Source organism: Eptatretus burgeri, chromosome 4 (genome assembly GCF_056783735.1).
Source record: "Eptatretus burgeri isolate ZD-2024b chromosome 4, Ebu_testis_v1, whole genome shotgun sequence".
Lineage (NCBI taxonomy): Eukaryota > Metazoa > Chordata > Myxini > Myxiniformes > Myxinidae > Eptatretus > Eptatretus burgeri.
This window is the reverse complement of record NC_140964.1, coordinates 30084458-30103518: the sequence shown is the minus strand read 5'-3', so window position 1 is coordinate 30103518 and position 19061 is coordinate 30084458. Positions and strand designations below refer to the sequence as shown.

Here is a 19061-nt window from a genome sequence, read left to right as displayed (position 1 = left end):
GGAATACAATTTTTTTTTTCTATGTTCCACCATTACGCTCATCTTCAGACTGTCTCTTTTATTCACATGATGTGCCTTTTTGGTCACAAGGATAAACATGGATTCTTACGAAAATTGGCCACATGACCCAGGAAGCACATAAATATTTATTTTCCAACTTCAGCTCCGGGATGTTCTCAGGGAAGCTGTCTTGGAAAGGTTTGCATGAATAAAAGCTTCATCACATGCATAAAATGAAAGGTCATGGAGATTTGCAGAGAGATGAAAAGGTCATGCGATATGAGTGCATTGTATTGTATTGTGGGTAAATATATTCCAGGAGAAGCTTTGGGAATGGTGCCTTTGGACCACACTTGCCATCCGTTGCATCAGCTTTGGCTTCCACAATATGAAACCTTTAAATCAAACTTCTTATTTGAAATAACATGTCCTGCAGTGTCACCGAAATACCATCTGAGAGGTTTCTAATGGAGAGAATCCCACTTTACTTGACCATCTCTCTTGTGTGGCCACCTTTTAATTGGCAGAGCGTTCGACACCACGAGACAGGTTGTCCTATATTTCTCAATGAAAAACAGCAATGGTTCATTGCTGTGATGTTCTTTTATTTATTTATTTATTTATTTATTTGCTCGTGTATTTATTTAGAAACAAGAACAAACAATGACTCGCTTAGAACGGTACTCGGTAGAGTGCATTCCTCCACCAGGCTGAACGGTTTACGTTTGCATCCCACTGATAGGCCAGATCTGCATCCATACCTGAACCAAAATCTAATCAGCTTGTTCGCGTCACCTGTTCAACTCATCCACTAAGTTTTGTCCAAATCCATCCAAAACATTTTGAAATATCGTGCTATATATCATTTTTTGAGATATCCTGCTCACAGACAGACAAAGAGACAGACAAACAGGAGTGAAAACATAACCTCAGTCCACCTTTGGTGGTGGAGATAATAAAGAGCAAACATTTTGAAGAAGTAAAAAAGTAATTAAATAACTACGTGAGCTTATTTAAATAATTCAAAACTTGGTAGTTTCAGAAAACATCAAAAATTTGATTTAAAAAATCAATGAAATAATATGTCCTCATTGAATTGATGTTAGAGTATTTTTCTGTTCGTTGTTTTCAAAGCTTATCCAAAATCCTTATTTTATAACAGGTCGCCGGTTTCACTCCCACGTCCTTTTCCGATCGGAGGGTCTTTTTTTTATTTTTAGCAAACCACAGTTGTCCACATTGCAATCTTCATAGCACCGTGCTGCGCGTGTCAAATTTCTGCAAAGAAAGTCATGAATAACAAACGCACAGATAAGCAGAGGAATAAACTCCTTGCCGGGCCAGTCGTGCCTTCGCAAATACAGCACCGTGCCCGAAAAGGCGAGGCCATGGAACGAAACATTTCATACTTTCGACGGAATGCAAGCAAATCAGAAAATTGACATTTACTCAAACTGTTAGCTTAGCCGTATATTCCCTTTCATGTGTCATGGGGATTAAAATTCAAAATTATGCACCATTTCCTCCTTCACGTCCCATCGTACAATGTTTTTTTTTATTATTATTAACTATTGATTCTTCCAAGCATTCATTAGACGGTGAGTGTAGACCATTCATTTCTACACTGGCAAAATAATGGATGGGCATACGATCCGTTCTTAATACCCTGTGTTTCTTGAGCTGCAGATCTTTGTTCATTAGCACTTGAAGCAAGCATTTACCATTTGGTGTGAAGCTGTCAATTATCTGTTCGAAATGTGCTCTGGCAGAAGTTGGCATCAGGTTCGACCACCAGTGTGACCATTCCTTGGCTTTTTTCACAAGATCTTGGCTATTCGTTGTTCACCTTGGCCTCTTGGTTTTCTATAGGTTTTCTTGGCGTATAGGTTTTCTATTATCATCGCTTTTCCGAAACCTTGTGAATTCTTGGCTTTTTTCATTGGCTCACCTTGGCATCTATGAAAATGAGGAGTGGTCACACTGTCGACCACACTCGTTTAGTCCTGGCTGTGAAGGTTTTTCCTGTTGTTACCCGACAAACGTGCTTGTTGTGAGCTAAAGGTTCTTTAAAAAGTTAAGCAAAGCTTGCAAGCATGCTGGCCTGAGCTTTTTTAGAACCCGGTGGAGGTTTAGCATTGGACATGGCTTGCCTTCCTGCTCAGTGTGCTGTGACACAGCATAGTGAACCGTCCTGCATTATTCATGAAGGCCCACCATGCTTGTCCTGCATGCCGAAGTCAGGGTGGGTAAGAAAGGAGTGGGGAAGGGGAGCGAGTGGCATCTTCGAGCAGAGAGAGGATGGTCAAAGGATGTGAAGAAGGAGAGTTGCTTGCTGCTACCCTAATTGCATGCCTACTTATATGACCCTTTGATTTCAAGCCATCTTGCCGATGCTCAGAGAATGCTTGTGAAGTTAATCCAAGGAATGTCTCTTTATTTGATTTACCCTGAGCTCAATTATTTCAACTAGTTATTCTTTTCCTGCATTTTGTATCCCTTAACTTAAAGTCTGTCTACTTAATTTCACCTAATTATAGGCTCAAAGACCATGTCCATTCCACAGACTTATTCAAAGAATTCATATTGAAGGACACAAACATAATATTTAAGTCTTTGTTTTACTGTTCAATTCTTTTCCACAGTCATACTGGATTATTTGATTGTTTATTCATATCATCCAGGCCTGTACGGTGGTGAGGGAGGAGGCCGAAGGGTTTTTATTTTTGACGATGGTAAGGAATACAAAATCTTGGCTCTTGGATTTGTGAAGTCACGAGGGCAAAAGGCAATGCACTAATGATGGTGAGGTGGGGCGCTGCAAGTGGACGCAACAAGCAAGGGGATTAATGAACAAGAGAGAGAGAGAGAGAGAGAGAGAGAGAGAGAGAGAGAGAGAGAGAGAGAGAGAGAGAGAGAGAGAGAGAGAGAGAGAGAGAAAGAGAGAGAATACAGTATCGTGGATGGAGATGTGGGATAGCATGATGGTGGTGTACCACAAGCTTGAAGCTTGGGTGAGTATGTTTGGACCACCTCTTGAAGAGAGTTTCACAAACGGGAAAGAAGAGTAAAGGTGTGAAGTAGGCCTCGATTTAGAGAGATGTAAGGTAAGGATTTACTGGAAGAATGCATGCATCCTGGAGTATCTGGGGAGAAGAGGAAGCTTGACCAGAGGAAAGGCACTGACTGAGTGGCCATCGATCTGTCTGCAGTGTGAGAGTAACGGGCCTGTCATTCGTCCTTATCACAGGAGATGGCAATGATATTGAGACATTTACATTCTACAGAATCTGGAAGAAACAGATGTGAAACTGTCACCAAACCAAAGAGGCAACCAGTCACCGGGAATGAACAGCCAGCCGTGCCCTTTGCAGATGCTCAACCAGCTTCATTGGTGGCAGCAGTTTCAATTAAGCTACATTACTACTGAGTTGACGTGGTTCAAATACATCGTTGGCTCCTTGTCACCAGGGTGTGTGACGGAGGTGAGATATTTTACTACAACTTCCAACAAACTCCCGGTACATGACTTTGAAGACCACGTACATAAAACGTACAACTCCCTCCGAGCACTGCTGCTTTCAACAACTTCTTACAGCCGATGATTTAGGAAATCGAAGACCCACACAATGACTGTGTCATATGCAGTAGCTTCTCAGTGACGGCAATGCCACCTTCGACCAGTCGCTCCTTCATGAGTTGTTCTTAGAACGCTTACCCTCACACATCCGCATGTTACTTTGAGCTAATGCAGAGCTGGATAACTATCTTATGGACACCGTTACAGGTGTGACACCTCCACCACAGCATATCAGACAATTACAATCTGAAATGGAGGACCTCAAGAAGCTCATTCTGGAGCTCCACACTGCGCAACACTAGTCGTGCCCATCTTCACGTACTCCTTCTCGGGAAAGAGAGAAACACCGAACCTCATGCTATCATTCGCCTTCACCTTCCGTGAACACTCTGTATTGGTGTTGGTGCCATGTGAACTTCGGTGCTAATGCTCATCAGTGTAGGGCACTGTGCTCATACCAGCTAAATGGAAATAACAAGGCCCACAATTCATGGTGATGAGTTCACCTGCACCATATGTCAGTTGCCTTCTCTTCCTTGTGGATCAGACTCATGGACTTAATTGTGTTGTGGGTACAGGGGCAGAGATGAGCATTGTGCCACTAAAGTGAAAGCATATTCACGTATTATGAAACCAAAGGCAAAATGAATCCGCTACACAATCACCACTTTCTAAATATTAAACAGGTTTATAGGGAGGTCTGATAATAATCCAATTGTTTAATGAGGCAGTCCTGCTCGAACTCCATGGGATTTAAACATGTAAAGACAGTGATCAGTGCATTCAGCCTGATATTCTGATCATAATGTGTGTGGTCATGTGGAGGAGTGTGAAGGATCTCACTTGCTCCTGACCCACAGGTGCCCACATGACTGTGTTGAATTACCTGCATGTGCTGGCAATGGGTTCACATTGCATTCAGGTCACTGGCCTAGTCCACGCAAGCTGAAGGATACTGAAGTTTAGAAAATGTAGAGGATCACAGACTTAAAAGGAAACGGCTGATGTTGCAGATTTCTCATTCTCTCAAGTGAAAATCCATACGCTGTACAAACGATTATTATTTACATCCAATTTTTTCCTCGATTTTCCACTGATGTCTTGTTGTTACCTCCTCCAGTGACTGTCACCTTCCCGTTTGGTCACCTTCTGTCCACCTCAAAATCAGCTCACATCATTTCCATTAACAAAAAGGATCCTCTCAACTACCCACGAGTAAGATTCCTTCCCATTCTATTCCGTAACTCGCAGCTGTTCTGGAATTGATTGGATGCTGGTCTGAAAGATGGAACATGTTTCTCAATCCTGGCACATCTCTCAGTATCATTCTGTCACTTCAGATTCTCTAATACACTGAGATATGTTTCCATACTCAATCACTCAAAAAGGTTCAGACTCTTGAACTTCTTGAACACCGTCAGTCATGAGCTCTCCTGGGCTGACCGTATAGCGCTGCTGGCCTCCAAAGCTTGCTGCAAAACAGACATCTGTGCTCATACCTGTGGACTGCTCTTTCATGTTTATGTTACACACTAAGGTGTGGTGTGTTGCTGCAGAGAAAGGTGAATGTTTTTGTTGTGCTTCCAAGTATATATGGAGGTGTTTGGCAGGATAGCTTAGAGGTTCTATACAGGCTTGATAGGCTTGATTCAAATCTCAACCCAGCTCTATACCCTGGTGTTTCACATGCAGGACATTGCTCGAGAAGGCGAGTTATCGCCGACATCCTGAATCGGTTCCAAGTTCTTGCCACTTCCAGTTGAGTATTCTGTGACAGAGTAGCATTCTCTCTCGGATTGGTTCTCGCCTTGAAACATTTCTCAACTTGTGAGCACCCCGATGATCTGTCAAGAGTACGTGGGCATTCATTATTATTAATAATAATAATAATAATTATTATTATTATTATCATTACTAGCACAGAGTACCTGCCCTGTGGGCAGTCTTGTTCCAAATATGCAACACGTTCTTCTGAAACATCCATTTATTTGTGAAGTGTATATAGCAACACAGCACTGCCTAGATCGCTCCCAACAATTGAAAAGAAAAAACCCCAGGTTATGTTCATGAAGCAAAAATATGCATACTGCTTGTGTGCATATATAATACGTCGTGGTTATATACCTGGGACTATTCCAATTTCACTGGTCCATAGGCTGACACCAGAGGCCAGATGCACTGTCACCTTCACAAGGCCGATGATGCCTCCAGGTTCCAACCTTTTGACGTTTGATGCTCCGTTTAACAATTGCTTCGGTTAGTTTACACTGAACGGAAAACTTTTAGGGAGGGCATGGCGATTGTCAATATGGCACTTCCGAAGATGTCTTTGGCTTCCCAAAATGGTGGACGTATGAGGTTTTTTTTCAGGTTACAATTGTGGGTGGAGTCAGGCCAGCTGTCCAACCAAAGGGTATAGAGCGGACATACATACATACAAACACTTGCTCCATTATATATAGATTATCATATGTGGAGGGATTCTTTATTTTTAATGACAAGCCCAGGCAAGCAGTTCCATGGAGAGGGTGGGGAGAGGGGTGGAGGAATGGGAAAGAGCCCCCCTAAGGGATCAGACCACTAATTTTGATGTTTTTTTTTGTTCACCCCAATATCTATCCGACATTTGCAATTATGGGATGTCTTGTTGTCATCTATTCTGTTGCATCATTTTATGCTCTGTAATGTCACATTGAAGGAGAAATTTAAAGTCATGATTAATATTGTGCAACAGACTTTACTGATTAATAATGTGATTAAGTGGTGTCATTTTCTTTGGTGCAAAGGTCATTGGGGCCATGTAAAAATGAGGGGTTGGTGGGATGAGTAGATTGAAAAAATATGCATTTGAGAAAAGTAAAGGAAATGGAGGGAAAATGGGAAGAAAAGGAAAAGTTTACAAAGATAAATAAGGAAAGAAAGTGGAATTTTGTTTTGTGCACAAAATGTCGGCTCATGGAAGGGCAGAGTGATTGGGGGCAAAACGTTAGTTTAGCCATGGCTTTGCAGGTGGACCCAACAAGCAATGCAGTGGTCCTGTGAATTCCAAATCTCTCACATTATTAGAATGTACCATGATAAGGCTGAAACACATGGTCTTTTTTTCTCATATCTCAAGCAGGTTGGTGTGATTTTTACCACCTCTCCTCCAGGCTATGTTCCAATATTCTCTCTCTCTCTCTCTCTCTCTCTCTCTCTCTCTCTCTCTCTCTCTCTCTCTCTCTCTCTCTCTCTCTCTCTCTCTCTCTCTCTCTCTCTCTCTCTCTCTCTCTCTCTCTCTCTCTCTCTCTCTCTCTCTCTCTCTCTCTCTCTCTCTCTCTCTCTCTCTCTCTCTCTCTCTCTCTCTCTCTCTCTCTCTCTCTCTCTCTCTCTCTCTCTCTCTCTCTCTCTCTCTCTCTCTCTCTCTCTCTCTCTCTCTCTCTCTATTCCTCTCTCTCTCTCTATTCCTCTCTCTCTCTCTATTCCTCTCTCTCTCTCTATTCCTCTCTCTCTATTCCTCTCTCTCTATTCCTCTCTCTCTATTCCTCTCTCTCTATTCCTCTCTCTCTATTCCTCTCTCTCTATTCCTCTCTCTCTATTCCTCTCTCTCTCTCTCTCTCTCTCACTCTCACTCTCACTCTCACTCTCACTCTCACTCTCACTCTCACTCTCACTCTCACTCTCACTCTCACTCTCACTCTCTCTGTCCTCCAAACCTCATAAACAACTCCAGGAAGTACATGTTCTTCCAGTAACTCCCTCCTTTTTAAACACCCAAAATCTAAGCTTACTGCACACTTCAACTTCTTTGTTCCTCGCTTCTCCCATTTGTGGAACTGCTTTCCAGAAGCTGTTCTTTCCAATTCTTCCCTCCGGGGCTTCAAGCAGGCAATGCACTGCCATCTCATGTCCATCCCCATCCTTGCACACTATCTTCGTTATGCCCATTAAACCATCCCTCTTATTTTGAGGTTGAAATGTTTCCTTCCCTCTTCTCTCTCCTCTTTTCCTGTTCGGTAACTTTTGCTGACTGTGTTGAAGCGTTGAGTCGCTGACCCCACCATTAGTTAATACACTCCATCACCATGCTCTTCTGTGAACCTCAATGTTGTAAAAAAAAAAAAAAAAAAACGGCAGAAAGGGATGAGAGTTAATGAAACATAGTGATCTGTTGGTAACAGAGGTGGGTTTGCTGATGAGAGGTTAATGGGGTGAAAAAAGATCACAGATTGGACGGGAGGATACCTTGAGTTGGCAATGTACTGCCAACCTGAAGCCCTAAAGAGAAGATAGAGTGGTATTGAAACGATCAAGGAATGAAGCTCCATAAGCAGGAGAAAAAAGCAACAAGTTAGTGAAGGTGAGCAGTCAACCTGGATTTTGAGTTTCATAAGCAAGGGATTCCTTGAAGCACACAAGCAAACTGGAGTGCCTGGAGAGGTTCAGAGGGATGAAAGAGCAGAGAGAGCCAGACCAGAGGAGAGGTGGTGATAAAAAAAAAACAAATGGCCACAAAGTTGTCTGTGATGAGAGAGTATCAGGACTTATTCTTCTGCTTTTTTGTCAGATATGCTAATGATGGTGAGTGCTTTGGAAGAGTGTGTGCTTCTTTAAGTACTGTATACTGGGAAGAGGTGGAGAGATATGGTATCGCAAACTCCCCAGATTTTTTTGTACGTATTAGTCGATTTAAATTTTAAAAAAGTAATTCCCAGAATTTAGAATTACAAGGTGACACATGAGTTTATATCTATTTGTTATCATTATCTAATACAAGCCTGGTGTTGGCTTAATTGTTAAGATGTCTGGCTTGGGACCTTAGAGTCTCTTGAGTTTAAGCCCCTGTCATCCATTGAATTAACACCAGATGGGGCTGACTCAGCCTGTCATCCTTCTGAGGTTGGTGAAATGAGTACCAGTGTACTGGGGTAATAACCATTTGGGGTCACCTGTGTCAGAGTGTTGACCTGTCCAAGACTGTACTCCTTGCCAATGAAACTGCCTCAGCAGCTCGATGCACTTTATGGCACAAAATGAACGGTATTATTATTATTATCATTATCTAATACACCCCTTGATGAAAACCTCTGCCATTTTGAAAAATACTCATAGGAATTGTATGATACTCATGCAGGAATAGGATATGGAGCAGTTCTGTATTGAGGAACATAATATCTCTCAGGAATGGCATTTCCGATATAGTGGAACTACAAAGCATGACGTCTCTGTAGGCCTGATGGAAATAACAACAGCGGGAAGAAACAATAATGATAATAGCATTTGAATTGTGCTTTTTTTTTCCATTGCTTCAGTGTATGTGAGGTCATCCCCCTTGGGCCTTCAGGCAGGTAGGCTTGAGCATCCTGAGTTGTGTAATTAGCCAAGTCACATGACTGTTTGCTGTTGCACCAGGAATGAAGCAATAACAATGAGGCATTTGTGTTGTTTGTAAACTACCTGTAGATGTATTTTACAGTATTTTCTGCATTGAACTTCAATGGACTGCGTTAACTATACTTTCTCAAACAGCGGTAACTCAGCAAATAATTTGTAATACAATAAGATTGTATTGTGTAATGTACTGTCACGCACCGTCAGGTGATACATCATGATAAAACTGATTCTCTTGGAACTTGTGATTTAAATGTAATTTAAATGGCTCTTGTGATGTAACCATGTCATTTGCGCTTTGTCGTCAATTTCACTGGAACTAAGTTGCACAATTTGCCCAGACTCACATATTATTCTTGATGACATTTTGACTAATTTTAATTTGAATTTTAATCTGAACTGGAAAGCTGTCTCAAGAACAAACCAGCTCTTCTTAACTGGTTGATAATGTCAGATTTTGCAAAGGAAAATTATCGATCAACACCTTATTTGTTTAGTGTTTCATAATAACGCTAATTGTTTTTGACATCCCTGAATCGGTTTTGCTAAGTGCTCAACTTCTTCGTACATGGTTCTAATCCACATGGCCTTCAATATGGTGAAACAAAGAGCAGTCCGATGGAATTGTTACATATTTCACAATTAATTTTGTTGAACTTCATATTGAGTTCCAGCAACATGACCAAAATTCAAATGAAATGGTCTCGTGTTGTGTGGAGCAACATTGACCACTTGGTAATCAAATTAACAATTTCGCACTGATCTGACGTTGGATCTGCAATTCCGAGTAATGCTCGAGCCATTTGATACAGTTCTGAGTATTTAACAGAACAAAACTGCAAATCTTGTCACGTTTAACAAATCCACCTTAAACAACTCATGCAAACACCTAAAAGTCGATATATGGAGCCACAGTACATGCTCATGTCCCTGTAGCCAAGTCTGCAGTAACTGCACCTAGAGCAAAAGGTGACTTCACAGCTAAAAAAAACAAAGCATCATTAAAAAAAAACAAAATTGTGTTTCTAAAAATACTTAGAAAACAGCAGAAGGACAAGCAGGCCACATCCGCCCTACAATGCCTGCTGTAACACCCAGACCTGTTTTATAGCCTGGCTGCCACATCGCTGCCAGCACCATGAGTTAGCGAGCTCTTAATCTACTCCGAGCTCACCACTGCAGCTCACATGCAGCCAAAGCCCTTTATCTCCCTCATGCCACTAAAAGCACTGGGTCTTCATGAGTCAAATGTGACCTTGTGCCAAGACTATGTGAAAAGCCACCGCAAAACCATCAGAAAAATCCCAAATCTCACCCCAGAAGGCCCCAACGAAATAAGCCTCATTAGACGATTACTCCAAACTTACAGGAAGAACCCCATATAAACTTGGCTGATTAAATCAATGATTGGAAAACTTGTACTTTAATAATCTCTCCATCCAATTTTCCTTGTGCTATTTAGACAATACAAGTGTTTATAGTCACCAACGTCACAATGAAATGCATCAATCTTCTCCTTCTTGGCAGGTAGCTATCATTTTGTTAGGGCATGACGATGCTGCTGATGCAGTGCCCCTCTACCCATACACTAGTGGAACTCATTTCACCGATCTCAGAAGGATGACAAGCTGAGTCAACCCCACCTGTCGGTAATTTATTGGCCAACGGAGTTTGAACTCAGGACCCTAAGATCTAAAGCCAGCCACCCCAACCACTAAGCCACCACCAGGCTTAAATACATCAAGGATATACTCTTACAAAACATTCAAAGGATTCACATTCTGTTCGTATATTATTCGTGTATTAAAATCATTGATATATAACACAGAAGAGGTAAAAATGCATGAACAGCTCATCACGAATAACCCATTAATTTTGCTGCTGCCTAAATCAAAACAATACACGATGCTTCGATACAAGTCAAGAATTTGGATATAAAGAGCGAGAGACTTTCGAAAGAAGGTGAAGATAGGAAGTTGAGGAGTATTAAAAGATGAAGGATTTCCCTGAGGAGGCCCATTGGGGAGAGAGATGAGAAGAGATAATGGGGCTGCCAAGCTCGATGACTGAGCTCTTCATAGATCTTAAGAGATCTTGCAGGTTAACCCTATGGCCTGGGGAAAAGAACAATTAAATATAGTGTTTACTGGGACATAAAAGGAGCTTGAAGAAGAGCATGGATCGTTACTGTTTGAATCCCATGTTGCTTCAGGCACTGAGTCGAGGCATTTATGAAGAGGAAATGCATCATTTCTTTATTTTTGCAGTTTCTCGAGCTCATTAAGAAACTTCTGCCAATAGAGTGTTGCATGCAGGACATTATGACATGTCAATATATACATTTGGATAAATAACTAGGAAATTCAATAATTATCAAGATATTAGAGGAGAATGAACAAATGTACACCCAGACAAGAAAAGAGGAAGAGTGCAGGTGGGCAGGAAGCCTTATTTTGGGAGTTTAGCCAGGCTCAGGTTGCTGGAAGAAGGCATGCATCCTGGAGGAACTCGGGAAGGTTGGAGGACTGGAGGAGCAAAGGTAGCTGGACCAGAGAAGAGGTGGTTAAAAAAAACACAGAACAAAGAAGCAACCGACCTGTCTGCTACATGAGAGTATCAAGCCTTGTGCTTCGGCCTTATTGTGGGAGTTCTTCGGCCCTTAATGTTGAGCGCTTGAAATAAAAATAGTTCACAGAATCCAGGAGAGATCAATGGGATGCTGGTGCACCAGCCTATATGGGGGAGGGCAGAACACCATTGAGCTATGGACAAAGGTTTTGAGGGCTGTGAGTAGTTCCGCTTTATCATGGAATGACTTTGAATGGCAGAGGATACTAAGGGGCTAGTTGTACTACATGTTCTGCCCAGGAGAGGTTATGGATGACAGTAAGGCCCATAAGTTCAAAAGACTAAACCTCCTCCAGTGGCTGATCATGGAAGTAGGTATGTGGTTTTGTTTGATGTCCCTTCTGGAGTTACAGGGTGAGACTGAGATTTTCCAGGATTGAAAGACATGTTCCATTTGTCAGAACGACATTGAATCAATTCCAAATCAGCAGAGATCGATGCAAATGTTATGTACTAGTAATTGGGATAGGGGACTGCACGACACAATATGGAGTCATCCACAAAAAAGGAAGAGATTCTTTTCCAGAGCATTTGAGATGTCATTTATATCGATGAGGAACAAAACTGGGCTCAAAAACAGTGCCTTCAAAGGGGATGTACCCCCAAGTGAATGACAGATCCAACACTCTACTTAAAAGCTCTCTGAAGACAGCATGCTTTATGATACAGCACTCCCTGCTAACACTGCACTAGAATGGGGGCTCTCGTTGGATCATTTCGTTGGGATTTAAACTTAGTAATAGACAGTCCAAAGACAAGCATGCTTATCAAAGTGAGCTATTTTGTCCTAAAATAATAATAATAGTAATAATAATAATAATAATGCTAAGTTAATATCGTGCATGATAGATCAACTTAATATCCTCCACATGCTTGTTCAAAATCGATTCCCACATTGATTTTCAAGCGTTGTAAACTTATTTGGCACAAACTTTACAGCACATCTTAATTGAAGCGTGTATGAAACCATTTGTGGTGCTACAGATATGCTTCTTCTTCTTCTTCTTCTTCTTCTTCTTCTTCTTCTTCTTCTTCTTCTTCTTCTTCTTCTTCTTCTTCTTCTTCTTCTTCTTCTTCTTCTTCTTCTTCTTCTTCTTCTTCTTCTCTTGATCTTCTTCTTCTTCTTCTTCTTCTTTTTCCTCTTCCTCTTCTTCTTCTCCTTTTTCTTCTTCATCTCATCTCCTTCTTCTGCTTCTTCTTCATCTCCTTCTTCTTCTTCTTCTTCATCTCCTTCTTCTTCTTTTTCTTCTTCATCTCCTTCTTCTTCTTCTTCTTCTTCATCTCCTTCTTCTTCTTCTTCTTCTTCTTCTTCTTCTTCTTCTTCTTCTTCTTCTTCTTCTTCTTCGACATCCACAATTATTCCCACGTTATTGTGGGATTGTCCGGGGGCAGGTTTGCCGAAGTCTTTCACGAACCGGCTGGCCATACTTGACGTTCCACTGAGGTTATGGCATAAATTTGGAATTTAGCCACAGTGCAAGCAATAGCTTGCCTACTCTTCTCAAAGGACACCATGGAATCTTTAACATCCGCCAACTAAAACAGGCAGACAGGACACTCATTTTACATCTATCCGAAGAAACGGCACACATCTTGATGAATCACCCTGCCTGGAAAACACTGGGATGACAGTTCATAGCTGCGTCGGGATTCAAACCCAGGCAAGACAACTTAGAGGCATGCGTGCATACTGGGCCATCCTGCCGGCCCTTAATGCGACAGACAGTAAATCATGAATTCTAAGAATGCCATCCCTTTGAAGGAGACACCAAACTGGCTATCTTCCTTGTATTACCATGTAGACTGAAGATCCCACGGTGTTTTGCAAAATTAGGCCATCACATGCTGATACCCTACCGACATCTCAATCCTCACATCTTTACGAATCCGTCCAAAAATCTTTTGCCAAGTCTGTAGTCATTCGTTTTTGCACACTTTTCACTTTCAATCCGTTTAATGTAAACTTCTTAACCAATTAAGAGGCAATGAAAGTTTTCTATGGAACACTTACTGCAAATTGTACCTACTGTCTTAAAACTATGCAAATACTTTCCCAAATATTTTTTATCACACAGAACAAATATCAGGTTCTTTGGCCGTGTGATCCAATGTACGTTTTTAGGAACAACAACAAAGCTTTGAAGGCAGCAGAGCGTGAAAAATGGATCTCCATTGATGACAAACATAACATAATTCTCAACAAAGAATTTTCAAGGTTTAATGATCAGAGCAATAGGTCCGCTTGAAGCCATTTGTAGCGAAAGCGTAGACAGCCATTAATTACCCTTCAAATTTTCATCAGTAGCAACTTTCCAATCGGGAATTATAACTTCAAAAAGGTTTCCATGGTTCAGGAGAATAATAAAAGAGATGCAGGTTGGTGATTTTTCCAGATGGCGTGTCACGCAGCGAGTGGGCTGACGAGCTTTATGCTACAATGCAGCGGAAAATGAGTGTGAGAAACAAACCAAGGCGGGTATTTGCACCCCATATTTTCTGTCCTGGAATTTTGCCTTTGATGCGGTTTTTTTGTGATCAGATTATGAATATAATTGCAGCAGGTAATTTGTGGGAGATGGAGGAGAAGTGCAAAGAGAATAACAGGGAATAAAGCGGGGGAGAAAAGCAGGCCATGCTGTCACCCTCTCTTTCTCTTCCTGAAAAGTGTGACATTCACCACGGGCAACGACTATATGAACTTCGAAGAGCTGCAATGCCTTGAGGATAAGTGGAGCGAGCAAAAAGAAATGGAGCATCTAATATGGCTGTGCACCTTATGGTTCAATAAAGTACAAAGCAATAGGAATGGCGACGGGGTGGGTTGAACTCACGGACAATGAGCACGATATCTCCGGGTCCCGCCGACATCGGCATGATCTTGCCAGATGCCCATCGGTGCGGTCAGTTTGTATTGCAACATCTGACTGATTGCCAGTCTCATTTTTGGGGACCAATTAAAAGACAGCAGAAAGCTATCACAGCTGAGACTGCATAATAATTGAAACAGCCATTCTTCCTTTTGAGGTGAAGAAATATCTAATTTCTTCTTCCATGGTACTGTACCATTCTCACGTAACAGCTTATCAATGGTGGGAGGCAGCAGTGTTGGACTTTAGGGGCTCACAATGCGATGATTGTAAGTTTATTGTTTCATAGAGATTGCAATTTGGCTTAAAGCTTTCTGAGTATGACTGTTTTGGAAGGAAGCTATCCGGAGGGAAGGTTGAAAATGTAAAAACGGAGAGAATTTGAGGACAAATCTAATGCAGAGGAACGGGATTGAGAACAAGGCAACCTGTCTTGAGTCAAAGCTGCAGCTGTCTCCTGCTTGCTCATCCCCTACCTGCTGCTGGTGATTAACTAGCCCCACTGGCACTAGGACATGCTTTCTCCTCTTCCTCTGCCATTCCTCACCCAGACTAATGCCAATTGCAAAGTGCATTCTGCCCTGCACCCTTTTTTGACGGTAGTGATGTTGAGGATGCCTTCGTGCACCCTCCAGTCAGTCCCTCATTCCCTCTGGCTGGTGCATTTGACGAGTCAATGCTTATTTTGATTTCGCGAAAGGTGTTGTTTCTGTTTCGGCACCGGGCATGATTTCCCTCGCTCTGTCCCACCATTCAACCAGAAAGGGACACAAATTGTTCATCTCAAAACTGAATGCGTCTGCCAATCCCAACACAGCCACAAAGCCCAGGCGTCGTCCAAAATAAAAGAAGAATGAGTGAATCATCGGCAAGCCAGGCTTCTTTTGTAAGGCCTGAACGGATGTTTTGTGAGCATTAAATTTCTACTCAACTTCGTATGATTTGAAGTTCACATTAACATTGATAAGATACATATATGTCTATGTGTGAGTCGCTCCTTACGAGATGGAGTTATTCCTTTTGTTTTTCAATCAACGTGGTTTAAAATGTTAAATACATAAGGTATGCTCTCATGTAAGCCACTTCTTTGAGTCAATACCTATTGGACCGAGATCCAATTAAAAATTCAATCAGCCTTTGGCGTCGTTACTGAGATGCGGCTTTGCCATCTACGTGAGGCAGGAATTTGGAATTTAGTGAGGGTGTTGGCGATAACCCACCTACTCTTCATTGAAAGACACCATTAACTCTTTAACATCCACCAATAGCAACCAATGAGGTGTGATTCCAGCTTTAAAGTCCCATCCGATGCATGGTGCGCTTATTGATGAAATGTCCTGCTTCGTAGGAGTTTTTCGCCGGGTCAGAAATTGAACCAAGACGAGACAGCTAAAAGGCGAGTATGCCACCTCTGAGCTATCCTGTCAAACTCGTGTAAACCACTAAAAGCTTTCCAAGCTCACTTGACCCATGTCCTCTGAACTTCTAACTGATGGGGTCACATGACCCATTCCTTAATAGGGCTTCGTCGATAATGCACTCACCCTCGCTTCGATCGATCCTCGGTTGTGAGTCAGCCAATCGAGCTGTTCCCTAGGGCTGTCTCAGAAGCCTTGCCTCAAGTGCACTGATTTTACGGCTGCACTGTTAATAATTGTCTTAGCTGCCCAAGTGACAGGGTCTCGCCTTCAGAAAGTGGCCACCACACCACCATGGTCTGCACAATTACACGAGTAAGAGCAATCCGCATGAAGAAAGACAGAAACAAAGAAATATTGATGGCCTCAAAGAATGAGAGATGGTCAAACACTGAGCTAATAAAGACAGAACATGATGAGTTGATCAAAGAGAACGCCAAATTGACTTGTCCCAATCAGACCGGGAGGGTGTGCACCTTCTGGCCATGTTCAAATGGGTTCTCACTGTGATTGTGATCTTAACAGCCGTGGCTTAATTGTTTTGGATTTCTTTTCATTAGACCATAACCTGTCTCCTTTGACCCCAGTTGTTTGTAATTCATTTTTACCACATTCCACAACCCACCATCATTGAACCCCACTCAAGGTCAGTATTTAAGTTCGGTTTCCCTCAAGAATCCCCCACCTGCTCACCCTCCCAAACTCCAGACAGGTTTCCCACCTGCATTCATTTGTTATCTTATTCTCCCGAATACAGAATCATCTCCCTATGGCCGTTGTATCGTCCTCCTCGCGTATCTTTCAAATGTGCCACCCATCACAAACTCTTGTGCTACGCATCCACGATCTCTTCTACACTTGCTGGTTCTTTCATATTCCTTTCCTCTCCAGACTATTGCTAACCATTTTGTATTAATCCTCCTTTCCTCCTCGTGTATGTCCAGTCACCATCCCCGCCCCTCTCCCTATTCCTGTCATACCCTTGGGTAGTTTGTGCACCTGCTGGCCTTTGTTGTTCAGCTCCTCTATGCGCCTAGACCCTTGTATTAATTTTTCTTTTAAAAGGCCAAGCAGTTCTTGTTACCACATCTTGTTATAATACTGTACAGTTCGTGTTACCGCATCCAATCATACACGTGCCTTGCTAATGTCAAACATCTTTGCTGTGTTTAGTCTTACTGACGTGCTGTTTCACTTGATCCCCACCACCACCACAGCCATGCCACGTCATGGAGAGGGGAAGAAATGCCTGAGGTTAAAAGTTATAGTTTGCTGTGGCCCAAACTGCTGCACGTCGACTTGCTGCGGCCCAAGTGAGCGATATGCAAGCAAGCTATAAAATAAGTAAATAATAACATATATGTGTATGTATATAGATATTATGCCTGGTGTTGTCGTAATGGATCGGGTGGTGAGCTTTGGATCCGAGGGTCCTGAGTTTGAATCTCATTTGGCTGTTGACTCAACACCAGGTGGGGTTAACTCGGCCTGTCATCCTTCCGAGGTCGGCAAAATGAGTGCCAGCATGCTGGTATAATGTGTCGGAATGGCGACCTGCCCAGGATTGTGCCCAATAGCCAAGGAGACTGCTTAGGCAGCACCAACACTCTGCAAAGAGTATGGTCCCAATGGATGGATATAGATATTTGTTAATTTTTAAGGCAAAAATGTGTATCCAACCAAAAAGGAACAATATCTAATCTGCCAATCTACTCTACTAAACAAGCACTATTAGCTTATCTGGAATTGAAATTCCAGATGAGGTATTGTTATTGTTCACTATCTGTCCATCTGTCTGTTCGTCTCCTATTTCGACTTCTCCGACCAAACTGCTGGGCCAATCCAGCTGAAATTTGGCAGCAATGTTCCACTCCTGACTGGTAGCAGGAATTGCAAAGCTCATTCCAGTCACATGACTTTAAAAAGGTCAAAAGAGTGGAGTTAGTAAATTCCTTTTAAAATCTCCTTCTCCAGACCCACCAGTCAGAATGCTACCAAATTTGGGTTACAGATGAGGCGAGGGTAGGGATGTTAAACTGCGGAGGTCATGCCAATCACATGACAGGAAGTGTGTCAAAATAGCGGAGTAAGCAAATTTTTGGAAAAATTGTGTAAAGTCCTTCAAAAATCTTCTTTCAGGACCCCCCATTCAGGATGCTACCAAATTTAGGTCCCAACATTAGGATCGGGTCCTGATGTTAAATTGTGGAGGTCTTGCCGATCACATGACCAGAAGTGCGTCAAAATGGCCGACAGTCAATTTCGGGAAAATCTCGTAAATACTTTCAAAAATCTTCTCTCGACCCACCAGTCAGAATGCTACCAAATTTGGGTGACAACAATAGGCCAGTGTCCAGGTAAGCGACAGGTCTAGTGGTCTTATTTTTATCTACTCTGCTAATTTATCCTCGAGGCACTCTGTTCTTTTGGCCTGTGAAAGCTCGCTGGGGAGTGGGTGAAATGTCGTCTGAGACCGGATCTGCATTTGCTTGTTTAGTACAACATTAGCAGAGTCGATCTGGTTAGTTTTTAGTTGGATGCAACTTTTTTCGTTTTAAAATGTATCATCACAACATATATATATATATATATATATATATATATATATATATATATATATATATATATATATATATATATATATATATATATATATATATATAACAAATTTTTCTTTATTTTGTCCCGACATAAGCTTCATTGCCTTTATCTCATATGTGTATTGTCATCATGCCACTCTCAGGTCAGTAAGATTAAGTGTGTGCTTCATTGACTAAATCTCAAGGTACACACAATTCTTGTAATAGTTATTGTGATTTTATTAACAATAGCAGTGGTGTTGCTTTCCTGATGAAAACGTGATGATTTTCTTTAACAACAAAATGTTGTTCTTTTCCCCTTTATTAAATATTTGACAAGCCGTTGTTAACTGTACTCTAGTCACGCTGCTGATAACACTCGGAGAATTTGAATTCCTCCCCCATAAAACCTTCTAATTGCGACTGGGTAAATGGGAATCTGTTACCACACAGAGAAAGCAGAGGAGGGCAGATGTTATCCTGAAAACACTAACCAAGAGGCAAACACCATGACTCATAACCTGGAGATAATTGTGTTAATTTCCTAGCCTGAGGATTTAATTGGAATTGTGCTCTGTGGAACAGTTTTAGGAGCGGGGGGGGGGGGGAGTGGGGGTTGGGG

The 19061-nt window shown here is 42.0% G+C and overlaps 1 protein-coding gene across 3 annotated transcripts in view; it reads left to right on the top strand.

Annotated features, from left to right (window-relative positions):
• The window catches only part of LOC147027720 (ephrin-A2-like), a 294814-nt gene that overhangs the window by 243592 nt on the left and 32161 nt on the right, over nucleotides 1-19061 (top strand). For 2 of the 3 annotated variants that reach the window (XM_085877280.1, XM_085877276.1), the window contains exon 3: nucleotides 17078-17173. The exons of the other annotated variant lie outside the window; for it this stretch is intronic. In XM_085877280.1, coding sequence (XP_085733406.1) covers nucleotides 17078-17173 — 96 coding nt within the window. The remainder of the gene's footprint in view (nucleotides 1-17077; nucleotides 17174-19061) is intronic. 3 annotated transcript variants of the gene reach the window in all.